This window comes from Mytilus galloprovincialis, chromosome 5, assembly GCF_965363235.1.
Source record: "Mytilus galloprovincialis chromosome 5, xbMytGall1.hap1.1, whole genome shotgun sequence".
NCBI lineage: Eukaryota > Metazoa > Mollusca > Bivalvia > Mytilida > Mytilidae > Mytilus > Mytilus galloprovincialis.
In genome coordinates, this window is record NC_134842.1 from 73634676 (window position 1) to 73658987 (window position 24312).

Sequence of the window (24312 nt, forward strand, 5' to 3'; positions counted from 1 at the left end):
TAGGTGAATCAGGCCATCAATATCCTGCTTATGTTAAGCAAAATGAATTATCATAGAATGAAATTATATTTATCTCTGAACTGAATGTAATAAAACCAAATAAATATGCTGAGAAATTTCTGAAATTCTATTATTTATGTATGATTGCAGAACTGAACAAATCAGAATGACTTAACTTGACAGGAACTTATTACTGAGAATTCTGCTCGTTTGGTGAAATTTCCATTGGCCACCTTTTGACAAAAATAACCAGAACATATTTTATTATGACTGGCACTGTCATCCACAATTATCAGTTATACAGACATTACTGTTGTGTATCTGATACTTGTTACATGTAACTAGAAATGGTTTGAACAGTTCAATTAATATTTTGATTTATACAATTCATTGTTGACAGGTTTGAATCTCACAAGTCATGATAGATTTGGACTGTTAACATTTGCAGCCTTTAAAGTGAATATTGTATTTGTAGGATTAGAAATCAAGTATGTGGTAGACTTTGACCCCAAACTAGGTGAAATTATTGCTGAGACACGTTACATGGAACAACTTGGTTATCTCGTCCCTGAGCAGTGTAGAAATGTCGCATTACAGGTAGGTACTATTTTACGTGAATGTTAATTTAAGCTTAGTAAAATATTGTATGGGTATGGAACTACTTCTCCAAAGACAGATATGTGTTGACTTGAAATCTAATGTATTATAGGTCCTCAAAGGTTAAAATAAGTATGTTACAAGAAAAAATATATATCAGTATTGTTCTCTAATTTGTATGTGTAATGTATTGTGTATTGAAAACGACTACATTTAGGAAACTATTTTAACCCTTTCGCCGATGAGTCCCGGTTTACCGGGATTCACGCTTCAGACAGCTGACGATGAGTCCTGTTTTACAGGGATAGGAATACCTCTTTTATATTTCCCGCTCAAAACAGTGCAAACATGAGTTATCTTTCTTTGATGAATACCCGGATGAAAGTGTAAACATGGCGCTTCCGTTTGTTGAAAACCGTGTCAAAATCAGAGGAAATATATGGAATTTACGAGAATTTGAAATGAGGGAACATTTTTTTTGAAAGAATATGGAAGAATTGAAGCCAAACTAGTATACTTTTTTTACATAAAATGTTGTTTTATGTACAAAACACTTGGAATGGACATTGTTCAGTGTGAGGAATGTATACAGCCTTGTAAAATTTTTCAAAATTTTGCCGTTTTGGGTTAAAAAATTACGATTTGGGGTCAAAGAGCAGAATTTTGAGAATTTCACCTAGATAATGCCAAAAATTGGAAAATTTGAATATTTTATGAAGAAAAAATTATCAAAACATAAACAAAACTGTGAACATGGTGTTAGTGAATGAAATTAATACACAAATAACTACAAACAAGTTTTTATTGACATTTATTATGAAGATCTCCCACTTAAGTAATAGTAGCCAGGGAAGCCATCGTCTCAGAGTAGCTTCTGTCTGGGCAGCTATCAGTGAAAGGGTTAATATTCTGAAATTCAGTAGCATATATCCAGGACAAAAGCTATTATTTATTAAACTTTTAAATGAAATATTGTTTTTATCAAAAACTGTTTATAATTTTTTAGGAGGAGAAATACATAAAGTATGTAGATGGACTACAGCACATGCTGGACAGCTACCATAATTTGTTAGGATCACTCGACCAGGCTGAGGTAGGTTTTAAATAATGGAAATCAATTAAGTATACCTTTGACATATATTCTAAAGAAATAATTAAGAACGTCTTCACATAACAAAATCTTTATCTGAATAACATATGATCACAATATTGTCGCTAAGTAGCGATGTCGAATATACCGCAGTAAATGATGTAAGAATGTTTACCAATTACAAGAAAATGTCTATAATAAAAGAAATTAATTTACAACAATATCTATATCAAAACATTTGGCTCTTTGCATTCCTTATCAATTAAATTCTGAAAAAGACTTTAATGTTTTAGTTTAATATGAGCAATAAGAAATTCAGAATAAGCGGATGAAGAATCTGGTGGATTGTGGGTTATTTCATTGGTTGTACATCACAATTATTATAACACTACTGGGGTATCCATTGAGGTTGTTAACTAATCACAATATTTTGGTTAAAGCATTTGGAAAGTTATTACCTAGACGAATTCAGACAATTTTCTTTACTTTCTGTATTTCAGACTGAATTATTTAATAATCATGAATAATGCAGGTCTATTGTATTTTCATTGCATAGGAGGTTGTTAACCATTCGCAATACTTTGGTTAAAGCATTTGGAAAGTTATAACCTAGATTCTGAAAGGATGAATTCAGACAATTGTCTTTACATGCTGTATTTCAGACTGAATTATTTTTAGATCATATATAATGCAGGTTTACAATATGTTCTGTATTTCAGAATTAACAGTAGATTATACAAGTCATAGCTTTTATTAACCGGATTTTTGTGACAAAAATGTTGGTTATTGATTTGGGGATGTACGGCGGGCGGGCGGGCGGGCGGGAATCAAATGTTGTCCGTGCATTAACTCATGAACCGTTCAACCAAAGCTTTTAAAATTTTAATATGTTGTTACTGACAACTAAATGAAGGTCAAGTTCAATAATGGCAATTTTGACTTTTACCGTTCAGGAGTTATGGTTCTTGAAAGATTGAAAAATGGAGTTTCCAGTCGTGTCCCTGCATTTATGCATGAACTGTTCTACCTAAGCTTCCCAAATTTTAATATGTTGTTACTGATGACAAAATAGAGGTCAAGTTCAATAATGGTGATTTTGACTTTTACCGTTCAGGAGTTATGGTTCTTGAAAGATTGAAAAATGGAGTTTCCAGTCGTGTCCGTGCATTTATGCATGAACTGTTCTACCTAAGCTTCCCAAATTTTAATATGTTGTTACTGATGACAAAATGGAGGTCAAGTTCAATAATGGTGATTTTGACTTTTACCGTTCAGGAGTTATGGTTCTTGAAAGATTGAAAAATGGAGTTTCCAGTCGTGTCTGTGCATTTATGCATGAACTGTTCTACCTAAGCTTCCCAAATTTTAATATGTTGTTACTGATGACAAAATGGAGGTCAAGTTCAATAATGGTGATTTTGACTTTTACCGTTCAGGGGTTATGGTTCTTGAAAGATGATGACAAAATGGAGGTCAAATTTGATATTGACGATTTTCACTTTCACCATTCATCAGTAATGGTTCTTGTGATATTGCCAGGACACAAATAAATATTAATAAATCCGGTTTGCTGTCGTTGTGACAGCCTCTTGTTATAATATTGTTTGTTAATTTCAGACTGAATTATTACAAGATCATATGAGACAGTTAAGAAGAGTAATCAGACCTGGATCTAAGTTACTTAACTGGAGTTCCCTGGGTATCAGTGATTTTGTACAGAAAAGTAGTGCAGTAGGTTTTAATTACTATTCTTTATGTACTGAAAGGTGTTTTCCTCATATGTAATGTGTTTTTTCTTTCTTTTTTATGTGAAAACACTATGTTATACATGTATGTCAATTTTTGGTATGATTCTGTCAATTTTTGGTATGATTCTGTCAATTTTTGGTATGATTCTGTCAATTTTTGCAATTAAATTTGTTCAACTTAGCTTAAGACCCTAAGATGGAAGTCTGTATGACATTTGTTATAAATTGAAATTAGAAGTTCTGAGATATTTCATTTAGCAAAAGCATGTTAGAACCCCTACTTATTAGATATTGGTCACATGTAACAACAACTGGTTGTAAAGAGGAACCTTTTTTTCAGGCTATTGCTAAATTTGAACCCCCAGTTATTATACAATACAATACAATATTAGATATCAGTCACATGCAACAATAACTAATTGTAAAGAGGAACATTATTTTTTTCAGGCTATTGCTAAATTTGAATCTCTGGTGAACCAAATTAAGAAGAATGCCAAAGATATAAATCAGAGATTAGTTATGATCGAGAATGCCAACCTGTTTAAAGCACCGGCACAGAAATATCCAGACACGTTACCAAGTTGTAAGGTAAGGTTCTATGATTTGATTTGATTTTCTGTGTTTTAACGCCACTTTTTAGCACTGCTTAGGGGCTATTTCGTGGTGTCGAGTTTTTATTGTTTGAGGAAGCTAGAGTTGAAGAAAAGCAGCAACCTTCAAAAGGAAAACTGACAATCCTAGTCATTTAGAGATTGTAAATGGGTGCACTGGCAGGAGCAGGGTTCTAACTCAAAACCTTATTGTTGACTGGCTAATGATTTCAGTAGTAACTTACAAAGACCACTCAGCCACTTAGGCCTCTGTAAGGTTCTATGTGTGTTAAATTTGTGATAATAAGTTAAGCTTAGATCAATAAACAAAAAAAGAAAAATTATTCATATTACAGAATGAGACACAACTGGGCAGCATTTTAAGTCTAGTCTTTTGAAACATGCAAAACAAAACAAAAATGATAATGTGGCTGCGGAAGTGTGGAGAATTGAGAATGGAATTGGGAAAATGTCAAAGATGCAACAAACAGACATAAGATCAGATAACAGCTGAAGTCCACAATGGGTCTTCAAGGAAGAGAGAAAGTATTGCACCCAGATGTAGAGAATATAATAATTGTTAGATTAACATGTGCAGCTGGCTTGGTTCATCGGACCTTGACTTTACTTTCAAAGGAACAAATTAAATATTCAGTAAATGTTATACATGTAGGGAAAATTTCTCTTAAAGACTTTTAGAATAAAATCCAATCATAATCAGCATTAAACTAGACCAGTGTTTAAACAATAAAACAGAATTCGAGGTCACCATGTTTTCAACAATGCGGCAGATTTTTCTAACATTTGTTTGTCTATTTTAGGAATACTTTGAAAATGTTGAGCAGGAGCGTGCCAAAGATTTTGAGATTTTAGCCAGAAAATACCGAGCTATTGGTCCTTTACTAACAAAGATGGAAGGCTTAGTTGTCCATACAAACTCTGGAAGATCTGCCAAACTATCAGCTTATTACTCTCATTGGGAAAGAAAAGTCTTTGATTCATTAAATAAGGTTAGTTTGTTTTAAATGCAACTGTCTATCTATAGCTTTTCAGGTTATATACTAATTATAGTACGTGCTTAAGCAATTGATATGTAAAATAACAATTAAATGCTGATAATGAGTTTTAGAGGACCAATAAATCAATATTGACAGAGGACGATGGCAGAGGGCATAATTATTTTACAACATGCTATTTTTAATCAGATAAGGATCTAGTAGATCTCTAAATCTGACAATAGCTGAAACATATATAAGGTCACAGCAACTTATCTAGGGAAATTATTTTAAAGTAATCTTTTTCTATTTAAATCTAATGTGTGAAAACATGATGTATAATGTCATTTGTTTCTTCGTGATAGTTAAAAGCAATGAAACTATAGATTTTTATATTAGAATTTTACAGATTTTTTCATTACAACAAAAATTTAATTCCTTATATAATTATTTTTATCATACAATTTTGATTGTTTTCAGTTGATCCTCAACAACCTGAGAAAATTTGAACTTGCTTTACGTACAGACAAACCTCTGTTCCAAGTGGAGACTCTCTTGGCTGCCCCTGATGTTGTCCTTCATCCACAAGCAAATGAAGTGTATAAACTCACATTACAGTGTGTCCGAGATTGTGTAGAGGGGTAGGTTTTTAAACTATTATTGCAGCATGTCAAGAGATTTGTAAAAGGGTAGTGATTGTATAAAAGGTTTGCAGGGTTCTCACTAAGGCGAGTCCATGAGTCCTGGACTCGATCATTTTCAAAACTTGGGAGTCCAAAGATGCATTAAAATTGTAATTATCTGATGATCAACTGATCACAAATATCATCATTTTATAACAAATTAAAAAATAATATTTCATCTTTTTACAGCTGGACTCAACCTGACTAAATATGACGAGTCCCTGGACTCTCCTCCAAAAATCCTTAGTGAGAACCCTGGGTTTGGTATATAAAGGAGTTTCACAAAATGGAATTAAGTAAATGTAAAATGTGTTAGAAATTAATACATAATGTTTTGCTTTATATGATTAGCTATATAGGCAAAAACAAATGTGTTTAAATCATTATAAATACAGATCGAGAGAGAAAGAAAATAGGAACTGTAAAATGATTTTCTGCAAAATTAATGGATATTTTCTGCTTCAGTATTCAGGGCTAGTCTTTCAAAAAGTCATGAACTTTTTTTGGGTAAATATGCAAAGCTTTTTCAGATATTTCCATTGACTTACTTAATACAGTTATATTCTTCTCCAAAACAAAACAAAAACATTGATTTCAACGTCAAGTATCTTATCAAATAACTTGTATTATACATATATGCGGTGGAATCCACACAAACCAATAATTTTTGGGATACAAAAAAAAATTATAAATGATTTTTACCAGATGCAGGACTTTCTCGCTGCATTGAAGACCCATTACTGACCTTCGGCTGTTGTCTGCTCTTTGGTCGTGTTGTTGTCTCTTTCAAGTATTCTACATCTCCATTCTCTATTTTATTGTATTACAGGACGAAGTTATTTGTGAGATGGATGAACAGCACATGTATTGAGACACCTCCCCAGAAAGTAGAGGGCGAGGACGAAGCTTTCGTGTTCAGTTTCTTCTCCGATATCTCTGTTAACCCTGTGGTTATAGACTTTGTACAGACAATTCAGAACAATATAAAGGGTACTCTTACTAACATGACAAGGTACCTTAATAGGTGGAAGAAATATAAAAGTATCTGGAAAGTGGATAAACAAGGAATTGCCGATAAATGGTTCCAGAAGGGCCCAACAGTCGTGGCTTTCGACGATAAGTTACAATATTATTATAAGACAATTGATGAGATAGATCTACAGCCGTTAGTCAAAGATCAAGAATGTGTACGTTTACACATGGGACCTTTGGCATCATCTGTCAAGGACAATGCTAAACAGTGGATAGCTTGTCTTGGTAAAATACTCAGAGACTCCGCTAAAGAAAGTCTCTTCAAAATAAGAGATGACCTAGATGTAAGTTTTTATTCAGGAATATTATTGGGTTATAATTTATAGGAATCTGCTGCTGAAAATAGGTGGAGAAAACTGGATATATTGTTTCCAAAGTAATATATAGAGTTTGTGCACTCTTATTTTTAAAGATAAGACCCATACATGTACAAAATTAATGACCGTATTCATATTGAAAACCTCAAAGCTACCTAATTTTAAATGCCAGGGTTTTTATGCCCCACCTACGATAGTAGAGGGGCATTATGTTTTCTGGTCTGTGCGTCCGTTCGTCCGTTCGTCCGTCTGTCTGTCTGTCTGTTCGTCCGTCTGTCCCGCTTCAGGTTAAAGTTTTTGGTCAAGGTAGTTTTTGATGAAGTTGAAGTCCAATCAACTTGAAACTTAGTATACATGTTCCTTATGATATGATCTTTCTAATTTTAAAGCCAAATAAACTTTTGACCCCAATTTCACGGTCCACTGAACATAGAAAATGAAAGTGCATGTTTCAGGTTAAAGTTTTTGGTCAAGGTAGTTTTTGATGAAGTTGAAGTCCAATCAACTTGAAACTTAGTACACATGTTCCCTATGATATTATCTTTCTAATTTTAATGCCTAATTATATTTTTTATCCAATTTCACGGTCCATTGAACATGGAAAATAAATAATGCGAGTGGGGCATCCGTGTACTTTGGACACATTCTTGTTTAATTTTGTTTCAATTCAACAAGAACTATATATAAGAGGGGGTAATCTTTTTAACTTTTTCTATTTCATTGACTTATTTTTATGCCCCACCTACGATAGTAGAGGGGCATTATGTTTTCTGGTCTGTGGCTCCATCCGTTCGTCCGTTCGTTCGTTCGTTTGTCCTGCTTCAGTTTAAAGTTTTTGGTCAAGGTAGTTTTTGATGAAGCTGAAGTCCAATCAACTTGAAACTTATTACACATGTTCCCTACAGTATAATCTTTCAAATTTTAATGCCAAATTAGATCATTACCCAATTTTTACAGTCCATGGAACATGGAAAAGGATAGTGCAAGTGGGGCATCCGTGTACTTTGGACACATTCTTGTTAGGAATTACTATGGATTCATATTTTCTGTTTTTACTGATTTTTGTGGACATTTGATATCATGGTTTTTCAATATTCTGCATACAATCCAATAAAAAAATTATTTTTTGTTGATCATTTAAATCTGAGGTTCCCCTAAACCCATGAAATACTTTCTAATTAGTTCCCATGAATCATTATGAATCCAAAGGAACAGCATTTAAAAGCAGATGATATATCCATTTGGGTTCAAACAATAGAACCAAATACTGTATGTAAAAACATATATATAAAAAAAGAAGATGTGGTATTATTGCCAAATAGACAACTCTCCACAAGAGACTAAAATGACACAGAAATTAACAACAAATATATAGATCATTTCATAGAGATATTCTTGCTGAACTTCAATTATGTAAACAAAATGACTATTTTTTCCACAGTAGCTCTCTAATAAGGAATATAAAAACTCATAAGAGTGAGCACATTATGATGAATATGTAAATTATTTTTTTCAGGACAAATCTGATGATTTAGAACAGTCACCTAACTCATTAGAAGACCTTAAGTTTGTTCTAACAACAATCTCTGATATCAAAGCTATGTCCCTTGATGTAGAAAATAAGATCAGAGACATACAAGAAAGATATAGGACACTAGCCATGTATGATATAAAGGTTTGTATATCATATTTATATTGACCAAATATTGAGGAAACGTACAGAACAAAATTAAAAGCAGCTAAGAATTTTCAGACATTAGATATAAGTATTACATTTTTCAATATAGGTGGTAGCTCATGTTGTCAAGAATTCTTGCTACAAAACAAAATTTTTAAAAAAGTTTTTTAAAAATGACTGTGCTGTTGCATGTGCTTTATTGAAAGTTAAATAAATTTTGAATGTGTATCCAGGTAACAGACGATGTTTACATGAAAGTGATTTAATGATTTTTAATGTTTCTAGGTAACTGACGAGGAGAAAGAGTTACAATGGAAGATGTGGCAGATTTGGGATGAACTTGTGTACAAGTCTAAAAATACAGATGCTGGCCTCTTTAATGTCAAGAAGAAGTTCACTGAGGTATATAATTTAATGTCATTGTCTTTTTATACAAAGTTTGAGCTTCATACATTCATTTTGAGACAGCCGTAATTATTATAAAATACACAATTTTCTATATTTGCATCAAAAGTCTAACACATAAATTACATGCTGCTCCAAAAATTTGCACATTTCATCAAAGACCTAGACCCGCGTTATCTGCTACTCCAAGATTCAAGATGGAGGAAGACACCCGAGTATGTCAAAATAGCAATGGCATTTAGGAGTAAGAACAAATGCTGGTAAATCTAGAGTTACAACATTGTGTCCTTGCAGGATTAGTGATATGACTTCCTGGAGACTGTTACCTTGTGAACAAGCATGTTTAAACTTGGCTAATCATAACTTTGTCTATTACAAATCTGGGTACATAATGTGCATGTTCTCATCTTGAATATACATTTATTTTTGCCACTTGACATTTTTTTGAATTGTAACGACATCATAATTTTTATTAACAGTATACAACAGACCAGATAAAGGAATTTAAGAAGGATATTACGACTTTCTTGACCAAGTTCTATGAATCTGGCCCAGGAGCTGTTGGAACAGATTTAGATAAAGGTCAGTTGAATTGTTTAATGGTTAAGTGTAATGGCTTCATACTAATATAATACTAGGATGTCAAAAGCTATAATTTTTTGTGATCAATTTTTTCAAAATGTTTAGACTATCATGCCTTTTCTTAGATTTAAAAGATAAATAGACCCCCCCCCTTTTCTAACCTTGAACAACTAACATGCTCTTTATATGTAAGAGTCATGTTCTACAATTTATCAAACAGTTAAGGTAGCACAATACAAATATTTTATGACTCCAACTCCCAAGTTTTAAAATGCTGTAACCTTCTTATTAATGCTTGAAAATTTATAAAAGTGGTAGTTTTGGATTAAGAAATAATTCATGGAAGCCATAGATTTGTTGGAAATTTACACATGGCCTGGGCCGTGATATTCGAATTTTATCCTGAGCGTTAACGAGGTATAAAATTAACGAATATCACGGCCCAGGCCATGTGTAAATTTACAACAAATCTATGGCTTCCATGAATTATTTCGATTCTAATAGGACAAATACGATCATTAAAAAACTGAAGCGATGATGACGTATACCGTGTGTGTGGCTGTTTTATTTTACCCACTGTTCGATAAATGTAAAACAAATTTAATAAACCTGCATGAATGATTTCTTAACTGACCGCTAGAAAAAAAAATGTGATTCCTTTTGTTACTTCTCAGTAAACCAATCATTTGCAATTTTAAATTTACATTTTGTATCGTAAGCTACCGTCAAATTCACTGTTGACATGTTGTAACCAAGGAGCCGCCATGTTGACTTGCTGAAATCAGTAAATGTGCGAATAATGCAATAGAACAGAAAACAAGTAACACCTACCTCAATAATTTATTTTAATGCAATTGTATCCGAGTTTAGAAGGTAAACGCAATAGAAAAACCTTCAGCTTTGACGTTTTCATACGTATGACGTCATGTTTGGAAATGACGTTAATGCGCCAAAATCATTACTGGAATTTCGCGGAATTTTAATTTATTTTGTTTTTGTCCATTTTCCCGTTCTCTAATGTGTAAATTCTTTTTGTTATGCGTCAGAATCAGAATAAATGTTCTGTAGGGTTTTATTCAATTGTAATTGTTAACACAGCTAAATCCACAACCGTTTACACATAGGTTACGATACATGTGGATTTACGTAGGAGGCATATTTAAACAGCCATTTGTGTACATCTTGGAGTCTGCGCTAAGTATAGATATATCGAGTATTTTATCACGGTGTTGTTTACAAAGCGAAAGAAGCACGTCATATTAGAATAGCTAACAAATTACTCTTTCAAATTAATGCAATGTTAGTATTATGCAACAATTATGTAACCAATTATAATGTTAACTGTGTCTAAAATATTTTTAACCAAATTTCCACTTTCAAATGAAATTAGCTTCTGCATAGGTATCCCTAGAGGGTTGATTATATTATATGTTGTTCCTATGGCCATTATCTACAAAAGGGTGTCTCAGATTTCAGATAGAATGTACAGAACAAATTTTACACCTAATTAAACATAATCTTCTTTTATGTGGTTAGGATGTTTACACTAATTAGAGGTTTATGAGAGAATGGAATACCATAGAGACACTCTGAGACACCCTTTTGAAGCCCATGTTGTGTTGATTAAGATTTCGTTAAAACTTTCTGTATAGTTAAAGAGATGATAGAGCTGAATTCATTCAAGTGAACTTACCCAGGTTTTGCCACTTATTACATAATAATTGATTACATAATGATTGCATAATAAAAATATTGCATTCATTTAAAAGATTAATCTTTTATCTATCTATGTATACATCTTTTATTATTTTCTATGCATTCATAAGAAAGTTACAGCATTTCAAAGGTTAGTGATTGGAAGTAACAAAATCTTTGTATTGTGCTACCTTAAAAAGGATGGTTTATAAAAGATACTGTGACTGACCATTTTCAATTTAATAATTGACCATATTGTGGCTGCTAGTCGCTTTTAGCGGATGAAGGCTGTAGAGAACTTTGACCTATGACTGAAAACTGGAATCCACAGTCAATATAGATACGAATATGAATACGAATACGAAAGTTTTATTTTAATTGGTTAACATATAACAATACAAACATAAGCTCTTAAAAGCTTTTTACTGAATATAAAATAACATAAGCACAACATTAAAACACACAGCATGCAGACAAGATATACAACAGCACAGCCATATTGAAATACATGCAAAGCACTACTAAAGTACATATCTAAACAAGCCAAAACTGAAGCACAACTTTTTGATCAAGATTTGAATCGAATGTTTCTCCCATTTACATGTTAGAACTCGCAACCTCAATGTTCATGGTGTTGAAAGGCTAGTGATTTAGTAGATGATCTACTTCAACCACTCTAAGACTGTTTACCCCTAGAGATATTGTGATATAAAAAAGAAGATCTGGTATGATTGCCAATGAGACAACTTTCCACAAGAAACCAAATGACATAGAAATTTATAACTATAGGTCACCGTACGGCCTTCAACAATGAGCAAGTTCATAACACATAGTTAGCTATAAAAGGCCCCGATGTGACAATGTAAAACAATTCAAACTAGAAAACTAATGGCCTAATATATGTACAAAAAATGAATGAAAAACAATGGTTTACAATTAATATGTATGATCTGTTGGTTTTTTTCAGGTCTGGAGCTAATGAAAACATTCAGAAAAGAGGTTGGTGATTTAGAGACTGTAAGACAGGAACTGGCCAATGCTGAAAAGTTGTTTGATCTAGCCATCACAATGTACCCTGATCTGTTAGAGGTCCAAAAACAAATGAAGGGACTTGAAATGGTCTATGGACTGTATGAAGAACAAATGGTATGTACACATTAGCGCAGAAATTATGCAGAAAGATTGAAGAATTAATTGTTATAAACTATACCAATAATTTTACTGAATTTTTGAAAAAGGACGCTTTCACTGAACTTCCATTACATTTCTCTGCCTACCGCGCTTGGTTCATATTTACTTTCCATTACATTTCTCCGTCTACCCTACCGCGCTTGGTTTCGTATTTACTGGTTTTTTTAAATGTGATTAGTTACTTAAATTGACACTTCTGGCTCAAAGATTGATCTTATGTTGTCATGGAAATATTAAAACTTTGAAAGTAGACTGATGTAAACTGATCGAAACATGCATGTATTTCAATTGAGACTTGATGTTACATATAATTTTTAACCATACAAAATGCATTAGTTTCTTCAGTCTGAGTTCTCAGCCACAGGCTCAACATGCTAGGCTTGTAAAAATGCTGTCATGCATTTAATAACAAAATGGTATATACAGTCATGATAAATTGTGAATGACTTCTGTTGAAATGATTGAATTGTCATAAATCACATGTTTATGTTATACACATATGACATAATACACACGATCTAATACACATACTATTATACACATAATCATGATAATACACATAATCATGATAATACACATAATCATGATAATACGTGTGCACATAATCATAATACACATAATCATGATAATACACATATATAATAGTACACCTATATTTGCAGGCTGCCAGAGAACAATGGGCAGAAACCTTATGGTCCAATCTTAACGTACAAGTGTTACAAGATGGTATAGAGTTGTTCCTTAAGAACATCAGAAAGATGCCACGAGAGGTGAAATCATCACAGACAGCCAGAGCGCTAGAATCTAAGATGAAAGAGTTCAGAGATGCCTTACCATTGTTTGTTGATCTTAAACATGATGCTCTTAGAGAAAGGTAAATAATTTGTTCTTTTTGTGTTCTCATAGATATAGGAAGATGTTGTATGAGTGCCAATGAGACAACTCTCCATACAATTCAAAATTTATAAAAGTAAACCATAATAGGTCAAGGTACAGTCTTCAACACAGAGCCTAGGCTCACACCTAACAGCAACCTATAAAGGGCCCAAAAAATACTAGTGTAAAACTATTCAAACAGGAAAACCAACGGTCTAATCTATATAAAAAACAAGAAACACTTATCAATCATTAAAGTCAAAAATAATAGTTGTCAGAAATTTGTTATATGTTATAAAAAACCAAACTCATCCAAGATACTAGGCTTATAATTTTGCATATTTTACATTTTTTGGGTATAAAAGACTCATAAGTGGCATTAAAATAAACCAATTCGGAGGCAAAATCTACTGTTTTAAAAGATTTCCATAATTGGCAGTTCAGATCATTCCTTTTTATTCTCTGTGATAAAAATCATCACTGACACAATGAAATTAAAATAAGTCTTGTGTTAAATATCTGCATCAAAGAGATATTGCGTTAGTGAAATGGGGGATATTTATGCTTCAGCACTTGCATGGATTATCATTTATTTCATTTAGATATTTAAATCTTTTGAAAATTATTTTATGAACGTTTTTTGAACAGACATTGGAAAGAATTAATGGAAAAGACTGGACAGAAGTTTGATATAAACCCTGAGACGTTTACACTGGCCAATGTGTTTTCTATGGAGTTACATAGATATCAAGAGACGATCGGCGAGATTGTCACCAAAGCCAGTAAAGAAATGAGCATTGAAAAGGTGGGTTGTTTTTGTTAACATTATAGACAGCATTTCAGTACTGAAAGTTTAAAACATTTCAATAGCATTCATTATTTTATTTTATACAATTTTCCTTTGATTTTACTGTCAACTGATAATTTGCCTTCTCACCACAGTAGAGTGATATGAAAAATGATTGCTAGAAACTAAGGGCACACATGCTGTTGTTAAGGAAATTAACAACATCATCATTTCAGTGTTTTCCATTCGGCATTTAAGCCGGGTGTGCCGACCACCTTCTTTTGAAAGCCGACCACCTTTCGATTTTAGGAGGTGGTCGGCTTTTTTTCAAATTCCGGATTTTTTTCGGTTCCGTACCGTTAAAATTTGAATACTAATCGCGCCTTGCTGATTTGTTTTCATTGACAAAGATGGCGTCCAATCGTCAAATTTCAATGTTTTCATTTATAAATCGGGGTAAAAAGAAAGGCAGATGACGATGATGATTAAGAAAATACCAGACCAAATAAATTAAATAAAATTGATAGTAATGTTGAAGTTGTGGAAATTGAACAAAAATCAACCAAACAACGAAAAAGACACGCAAGTGAAGACAAATATGAGCAAGACTTCAAATGGCTTACTGTCACAGAGGAAGGATACTACTGTTCTATGGGCCAAAAATACGGCACAAAAGCAAGAGACAGGACATAAAATTGTAAATGAAAGAAGAGAGAAAAGAGATAAATTGTTGAAAAAAATCAAATCAAAGAATATTTGACAATTAATATGACTACTTCTATTTATGTTTGTTCAACTCCATTAAATGTGAATATTATACTTATCTTTATTTTTGTGACCCCCACGTGCACCCATAGTAAATAAAAAAAACCGGTTGAACATTAAAAAAAAAAACCACCCGGTTGTAAGTGATTTTTTTAAAACACCCACCTTCCCTTAGCGAAAAAAGGAAAACACTGTCATTTGTAAAATAGGGATAAACAGATTATCATTGGTCATTTCAACTTGATTGCTTTTCTCGTTTTCACCGTGATGGCTCAAGGGAGAAAATCAATTTTGTTGAGTTGACCAACGATAATCCAGAATTATAGTGATTGTTGAAAAATGGAAAAAAAATTGTCAGATTCATTATTTAGATTTAAAGAAAATGGATATTTGTGACTGTGAATTCTCAAATTAATGTCATCAAATACATAAGTATATGGCTGTTTCTATTTGTTTTTAATCATGCTTGTTTAATCTATTCGTAGATTATTGGTAATATCATCTGGGATTACACAGAGCGAGCATTAATTCTTGCACGTTAACTGTGAATTTTATCCCATTAAATCATATGACATCATCCAATCAAAATTGCTGTTACAAACAAATTTCGTTATAATTTCATTATTTTGTTTTCAGGGTGTGAAAGAAGTAGAGGAGACGTGGAATAACATGAAGTTCCATGTGTACAGTTACATGAAGGGAACATCTAATCGTGGCTTTATACTGGGTACCATCGATGAAGTATTACAGATCCTTGATGATAGCGCCATGAACTTACAGAGTATGTCAGCCTCAAGATTCATAGGACCATTCCTTAACACTGTACAAAACTGGGAGAAAAGTCTCTCACTCATCTCAGAAGTGTTAGATGTAAGTTTTCACATAATTCATTTTTCCACAGCAAGAGTATACAGTTATTACGGGCTATTCCATTCATTAAAATACATGTGGGAAGGTAGGAAGGGCCTATAAAATATCCCTAAAACTCAGAATTTTCTTTAGATAATTTTGCATAATGGTAATAAAAGCATACTGAAAAAAAGACCCATGACCTACATTCAATAATTAAACTTCTATTCCTACCCTCCCACATACATTTTAATGGAATAGCCCTAAACAAGACTACAAAAAAATCACTTCACTCAGTTATTGACAAGTGCCTATCTAAAACTTTAAATTGCCTTTGGTGAATGAATCAAACAGAGGCAACCAAAGATATGCCACCAACAATAAATTCTTCAACTATTCTTAATAATCAAGGTAAATTGGGATGTAAAAAAAACTTATATTCATTATTATTCAAACTGTTTTAAAAAAATCTGCTTTTGTTATAGAATTGTCAATTGTGAAAAAGAATGTATATTCAAACCTGCCACCAAGGCAAGGTGACCATTATTAAACTAAAAACTGTCTGGTCAGTTTACATTCTTCCTTTCTGACTAGTAATATCTATGTATTTTGAACCTCAATTCAAAGGTCACCTCTCATATAAGGTAATGTTTCATTGGTTCTCAGGGTGATCTTTATACACAGGTTTTACTGTATACTTATCTGTTACATTACAGGTTTGGATGGTCGTACAGAGAAAGTGGATGTACTTAGAGGGAATCTTTATAGGAGGAGACATCAGATCACAGCTGCCAGAGGAGGCCAAGAAGTTTGACAGTATAGATAAAACTTTTAAAAAGGTATTATATAATTAAAATCATTCATTGGTTGATTAGAGGGTTATAAACAGGGTTGGCAAAAACCCGGGTTTTATGAGTATTGCCCAGCCCAGTGGGAAATACTGGGAAAACCCGGGTTTTACTGGGTTTTAGTGGGTAATACTGGGCAATACTGGGTAATATAAAATATTTGTCTTTATTTTAAAGAGGATTCAGTGATAAACACAAATGCAATACATTTAATAAGATATTTATACCCTATTTTGTTTGTTTAGCATTTGTCTAGATTGGTAAACTGTAAATAGAAAGCAAATAAATCATTTTTTTTCAAATGAATATAGCTCCTATTAAGAATTAACAATTACATGTATTAAAGAAACATCACATTTAAATAATGTATATGTACTGTCACTAATTAATAAGTAATTATTCAGATTAGGACACAGATTTGTTTATGTAACAATAATCAGTCCTTTCAATTTTATAAGTGTTAATGGCATGACCCTGTAGGGTGTTTATTTAGCAATATGAATGTATGACAATTAAAATTAACAATTCACTTAAACACTGCAATAAAATGCATTTTTCAAAGTTTGGATTATTGAAACAATACTTGGTAATTAAAAGGTATCTTTAAATGCGCAAATCTTGTATTCTGCCTACATATAAAATTAATAGAGAAGAGAATGAAATTGAATTTTCTAGAAATGACTTTCAATGGTTATCTGTATAAAAAGTATATATTTAGCTGTTATACTATGCAACTATAACAAGTCTTTACTATTTTGTGTTAAAATAAGCTTAAAAAATCATATTGCCCAGTAATGCCCACTATACCCATTTCTGGGAGTATTGCCCAGCCCGGGAAAACCCGGGTTTTCCCGCCCGGGAATTCCCGGGTGGGTAATACTTTGCCAACCCTGGTTATAAATAAACCATATTGACAGAGGTTAGGTACGAGGTCTGTCAAGTCATCATTAAGAGATATTGAATATTGATGGAGGATATATATAAAAGGTTTGTCAACATGACAGCATTAGAATCACATCAATTATATTTACATGTAAAAATGTGGCTTTTTCATGATTTACATTAATTATTAATCTCCACACTCCACATATTTTGAACAAATTACAAACATCGTCAATCACTTTTTTTATGTGAATTATAAATTTTCTACTTTTAAAATCCTGTGGTAGGGTTATTTTCCTACAAATCTTCATTTTTTCTTGAAGAATAAAAGAATGATTTCAATCAGTAGTTGAGTACACTAGCAAATTAAGCTAAAAATGTTTTATAAAAAATCTTAATATTCATATTTTGTATTTACTCATTATTTAAACCCCTCACAAATTTATTTGAACAATACATTGTAAAATTGATGTAAATATGTTTACTTGAACAATTACTGCTTGATTTCCAGATAATGAACGAAACTCACAAGACTCCATTGATTAAGGCATCATGCCATGCACAGAACAGATTAGCTGACTTAGAAAATCTAAGTATGGGACTTGAAAAGTGTCAGAAATCATTGAATGATTACTTAGACTCTAAACGTAATGCTTTCCCTAGATTCTTCTTTATCTCCGACGATGAACTTCTCAGTATCTTAGGAAGCAGTGATCCATCCTGTGTACAGGAACATATGATTAAGGTAAGACTAATGATAGATTTGCAAGCTGAGTTTTTGTGAAATATGAAAAATACCCTAAAAAAATTGTTCCAGTGAAGGGAGTAGAAGCAAAAAAGCCTATGAATACAATTTTTATGCCCCACCTACCATAGTAGAGGGCATTATGTTTTCTGGTCTGTGCGTCCATTCGTCCCATTTCAGGTTCAATTTTTTGATGAAGTCAAAGTCCAATCCACTTGAAACTTAGTACACATGTTCCCTATGATATGATCTTTCTAATTTTAATGCCAAATTAGAGTTTTTACCCCAATTTCATGGTCCACTGAACATAGAAAATGATAGTGCAAGTGGGGCATCCGTGTACTTGGGACACATTCTTGTTTAAAACTTGTATGAATTTGCCTTAAAATATAAAATATTTTTTATGCCAATTTTAAACTGTTAGGTGAACTTTCTGTGATATTTTAAGAGCAAATGTAGGTACAACTTGAAAAAAATGCACATTTTTTTAACTCGTTCAAGAACAACAGAAATATTGATTTATACAAGTTAAAGTATTCTTAAACTCATACGGTTTATTACATTTTTGGTTCTCTTTTAACATGTTTAAAGTTAATACTTGTGAAGTAAAATAAAAATCATTCACTATATATATATGTGTTCTATTCCATGTTTGAAAATGATGCACTTTGTATTCTGTCACTGGCTGTGCCAAAGCCTTATGGGAAGCCAAGGTTTTTAAACACTTTGTAGTAGTAATTTATTTTGTGTCAATAATCCTGTGAGACCCTTAGTTGTAGTGAAGAGGGTTTAACCCTATTGTAAACCTATGTATTCCACTTCTATTTATAGATGTACGACAACATTGCCAAGCTGCAGTTCCAACAGGGTCCTAATGGTGAAACCGTGGTAACAGCTATGATCTCTGCTGAAGGTGAAGTGATGGAGTTTAGAAAACACGTCCCTGCTGAAGGTCGTGTAGAGGACTGGATGACTGCTGTACTAGAGGAGATGAGGAGTACAAACAGATTAATTACCAAAGAGGCCATCTTCTTCTATGGTGCTGATGGTAAAAATAGGTATGTGTCTCAAATGGTTGAATTAAGATTTCTGATAAGAAATGTCCTTGCAAACCTCTTATTTATACTGATATCTAATAGAGACATACAAATGTATCCAAAGATATTGATGAGATCTTTTGTACTATGTATTTTGTAAGAGTGTTTTTTTTTTAAGAATTTTATCTCATTTTGAGAATTTTATCTACTTTTAGGTAAATTTTGTGAGAATATTTTATTTAAAGTGGATTTTGCCAGAACTTTCTCTTGTTGTGAGTGTATTTGTTAGATTTTTTTCTCCTTTGTGATATATTTTGTAAGATTTTTTTATTTCTTGCTGTATTCCAATATTTGTAAAAACAATGCAGACAATCAAAGTGCTTCTGAAATATGTGTTCTGATTATGGGACATTTTACAACTTACAATGTCCATCATATTTTATATATATATATTATATATATATATAGAGTCTATAAGAATCTACCAACCAGTAAACTTAATAGGTATTGGATCATCAAAATTGACAATACTACACAAACAGGAAAAAAAAAATATATATATATATATATATATATATATGCTTAACTATAACATATTCATGTGATGGAATTCATTTTAATGGATATCTCTTTGTTACTTACAGAGTACAATGGATGTTGGGATACCAGGGTATGATATGTCTAGCAGGGAACCAAGTTTGGTGGACGTGGGAGGTTGAAGACGTATTTAGGAAAGTTAAAAAAGCAGAAAAAACAGCAATGAAAGAATACGCCAAAAGACTTCATGGACAGATTGGTGATTTAGTAGTACAAGTCAGATCTCCGTTGTCTAAGAATGACAGGGCAAAGTTCAACAGTGTTCTAATTATAGATGTACATGCAAGAGATATTGTTGATAATTTTGTCAGAGACAGGTATGTGACAGATAATACTTTTTTACAATTTTAAAATATTTTTTAAGGCAAGTGGTTCCTGTGAAATGGTTTCAAAGCCCATGTTATATTTATAAAATTATTTTGTAACCAGATCTTCAAATTTGAAGAAAATTGTATACTGTCAGTCTTGGTCATCAGTGAAATGCACATAAGTGAAAAATTTGTAAAAAAAAATAACAATTTTAGATTCACTAGTACCTTGGATTCATTATAATTTGTTGGATACAAATTTTCATGGGGTTTGTGGGTACTGTAAACTGACTTATTTTCGCAAGTAAAAATGTAACTCAAATTTAAATCATCGCAAATATGTAAAGCTTGGATATTTCCTTTTTAAACTTCATCAAGTCAATCAGAAAATCGCAAAATTAAATAGCTGCGAAATGGTCATGAAAGGGTAAAACCCGAAAAAAAGTATCCGCAAAAATAAGTTGCTTTACAGTATTCAAATTTCCAATGAATATCAAAGTTTCTAAAGGCAATGTATTCCGAGATTAGCAAAACCTTGTAATCAAATATCCATAAAATAAAGGTTGTCCTCAGTCCTTGAAAAATTGGTACCATGGAAAATAAATGAACTGAATAGTTTATTTTAATTGATAGTGTTTTGTGTTTATAAGTATTAAAGATGTTAAAATTTAGTTCAGAATAAAATGTATTTTATGTTTTATTTCAGTATTCTTGATGCCCGTGAGTTTGAATGGGAGAGTCAGCTAAGATTTTATTGGGAAAAAGAGCCAGATGAATTATTGGTTAGACAGTGTACAGGAGAGTTTGGTTACGGTTATGAATACATGGGTTTAAATGGACGTCTGGTCATCACACCACTGACCGACAGAATTTACCTTACACTCACACAGGTAATTTACCTTTCATGAAAATATACTGTAAATTCAAATTAATTGCCTGATTTTATGAATTATTGTGATTCTGTCATTTTGGACTAAATTTAAGAAATAATTCTATCATGCTAACGCTCGGTATTCAGATATTGACAAATATAATGCTTACCTATGTTAAAATTAGCGTAGAGCATGGCATGATAGAATTATTTCGATTCTAATAGGAATATTTTGAACTTTTGTACTTCGAAGCAGACATATAATTCGCGCTCGAAATGTCACCATTTTAATTTGATTTGATGAACCAAAATCATTATAGAAAATCAACAGTTTTAACTATAAAAAAAGATCAGAAACATTTTAACTTACTTTTAGAATATTTTTATTTAATTTCCTAGCGATCAACACCAAAAAAAGTGTTCATTTTGATCTCCGTTGTTGTTCAAAACCATCTGACGTTGCAATTTCAATTGTGACGTCAATCATTTGCAGCCCATGTTTTATTGGAATTAGAACATGGCTTTGTATCCAAAGCTAAAGAGGAAGGTCATATTAGAATGGCAATCATAAAACATTTTCTCCTTTTTGTTGAGCCTTCGACTTTTGTCGAAAAAGCGAGACTAAGCGATCCTACATTCCGGCGGCAGCAGCGTCCACAAATATTCACTCTGAGGTTAAAGTTTTTGAAATTTTAATAACTTTCTTAAACTGTGCTGGATTTCTACCAAACTTGAACAGAAGCTTGTTTATGATCAGAAACTTGTTTATGATCATAAGCTAGTATCCAGATGTAAATTTTGTGAAAAAAATATACCATTTTTCCGTATTTTACTTTTAAATGGACTTAGTTTTTCTGCCAGTTAACATTACATTCACTCTGTGGTTAAAGTTTTAAAAATTTTGATAACTTTCTTAAACTATCCTGGATTTGTACCAAACTTGCACAGAAGCTTGTTTATGATCGAAAGCTAGTATCTAGAAGGAAATTTTGTTCTTGTTTTTTCTGCATTTTACTTATAAATGGACTTAGTTTTTCTTCCAGTTAACATAACATACAGTCTGCAGTTTAAGTTTTTAAAACATTTATTAGATTCATTAACTATCCTGGATTTTTACCAAACTTGGACAGAAGCTTCTTACAGTCAAAAGATAGTATAGATAGGAATGTTTTTATGCCCCACCTACCATAGTAGAGGGGCATTATGTTTTCTGGTCTGTGCCTCCATTCGTTCTTCCGTCTGTGCGTCCGTTCGTCCGTCCGTCTGTGCACCTGTTTGCTTCAGGTTAAAGTTTTTGTTCAAGGTAGTTTTTGAAGAAGTTGAAGTCTAATCAACTTGAAACTTAGTACACTTGTTCCCTATGATATGATCTTTTTAATTTTAATTCCAAATTAAAGCTTTGACCCTAATTTCACGGTCCACTGAACATAGAAAATGATAGTGCGAGTGGGGCATCCATGTACTTGGGAGACATTCTTGTTATTAAATTTTTTTCATCGTTTTTGCAATTAACAGCAAAAGTAGGCGAGACACTGGGTTCTGGAGAACCAGGCCCGTAGCCAGGAATTTCCAAGGGGGGGTTCGTTGGACTCATGAACTCCACTTTAACAGTCACAATTTAAACAAAACGTTGACTTTAACAGTGCTAATTTGATTTAAAGGGGGGTTCGTCTGAACCCCCCGAACCCCCCCTGGCTACGGGTATGAGAACCCTTACAAATTTTTATACCTATATAAAAGATAAAGTAGTATCAAAAAGTCAGAATTTCATTCACAATTGATTATTCAACATTTTAAAATGCAAATAGTTTAATTAAAAAAGACATTGATTAGGCCTAAAAAAAAAAAGATATGTGTTTCCGGTAACATCATTTTGAAAAATAAGGACGGTAGGTCGGAATTCTTTTTTTTTTTTTTTTTTTTTTTTTTTTTTTCACATCGTAAATGAAATCCGGAAAATTATCATGGTTTTTCCAAGTCCGGATCCGTAATTAGTTTCAAAAACCGGAAGTGTGCCATTTGCAATGTTTTTGAAGCACCTGCTGTACAAATTTCTTGGATTTTAACCTATTTGGAATACCTTTTGACATTAATAAAATGTTTTACTGGCTTTCTATGCAAGTAGAAGCAAGAGAGAAAAAATATTATGTCATATATCAGAAGCCTGTGTCAAAAACGGGGTCGGTTGATACAATTTTTTTTTTTTTTTTTTGAAGATCCAATAAAAAAGTTAGGGTCGGGGCTAAAAAACAGGGTCGGTCAGGTTACCGGAAACATCGATCTTTTTTTTCTCGGCCTTAAAAACTAAGCATTGTAGTAATTTTGCTCACAGAAAAACTTAAGTACTTTTATTAATGACATTTTATCAATGTATATTTGCAGGCTTTGTCAATGAATCTAGGTGGCGCCCCAGCTGGCCCAGCAGGTACAGGTAAAACTGAGACTGTCAAGGATCTGGCTAAAGCTTTAGGCTTACTCTGTGTTGTTACAAACTGTGGAGAGGGTATGGACTACAAGGTGAGACATTGAAAATGGAAGAAGTTTTCAGCAGACATTGAAGAAATGCTTATTATTCCATAGCAATATAATATTTTCCACAGAAAGTAACCAAAAGTTAGCGTGCAATAAATTCCAATATTGCACTAGTGCAATAAATCTTCAAAATTCATGACGTCATCAACGACAAAGTCTTAGTTTAAATCAATTTTTACTTTCAAATATTATATTGTTATACAATAAAAGGGTTATTACATGAATATTGGGGAATATTGTCCCTAGTAGAACATATATTGCACTTGCAAGATCGTGCAATATAAAATTCTTCTCAGAACAATATTCCCCAATATCCATGCAATAACCCTATAACATTTTGACAAACATAGAAAATATACTTTTCACTTTACATCAATATATTATCGCTTTCTACAAAATACAAAATACTGATGAGGAGTATAATTTATGTGATCACCAAATTAGCAAAATGTTCATGTTAATAGTTACTAGATCTGTTAGTTCAAATCATTTTTAATAGAAATTGACAATTGTTTTTAGATAAAATATTTGACAGTATACAAGATATAAAACAATAAATTGACCATATACAATATATTATGCTGTGAAATTACAATTTTTGTAAGACTTAAA

At 32.4% G+C, this 24312-nt stretch overlaps 1 protein-coding gene across 6 annotated transcripts in view; it reads left to right on the top strand.

Moving 5' to 3' along the window:
• Positions 1-24312, top strand: part of LOC143076396 (dynein axonemal heavy chain 10-like) — an 83761-nt gene that overhangs the window by 15751 nt on the left and 43698 nt on the right. For all 6 annotated transcript variants that reach the window (XM_076252141.1, XM_076252142.1, XM_076252143.1 and 3 more), the window contains 20 exons: positions 476-597; positions 1604-1690; positions 3305-3418; positions 3883-4023; positions 4847-5035; positions 5501-5661; positions 6533-7019; positions 8569-8727; positions 9016-9132; positions 9615-9717; positions 12380-12558; positions 13266-13477; positions 14128-14284; positions 15668-15901; positions 16597-16719; positions 18122-18355; positions 19187-19413; positions 20037-20306; positions 21004-21187; positions 23551-23685. In XM_076252141.1, the coding sequence (XP_076108256.1) occupies positions 476-597; positions 1604-1690; positions 3305-3418; positions 3883-4023; positions 4847-5035; positions 5501-5661; positions 6533-7019; positions 8569-8727; positions 9016-9132; positions 9615-9717; positions 12380-12558; positions 13266-13477; positions 14128-14284; positions 15668-15901; positions 16597-16719; positions 18122-18355; positions 19187-19413; positions 20037-20306; positions 21004-21187; positions 23551-23685 (3635 nt within the window). The remainder of the gene's footprint in view (positions 1-475; positions 598-1603; positions 1691-3304; positions 3419-3882; positions 4024-4846; positions 5036-5500; positions 5662-6532; positions 7020-8568; positions 8728-9015; positions 9133-9614; positions 9718-12379; positions 12559-13265; positions 13478-14127; positions 14285-15667; positions 15902-16596; positions 16720-18121; positions 18356-19186; positions 19414-20036; positions 20307-21003; positions 21188-23550; positions 23686-24312) is intronic.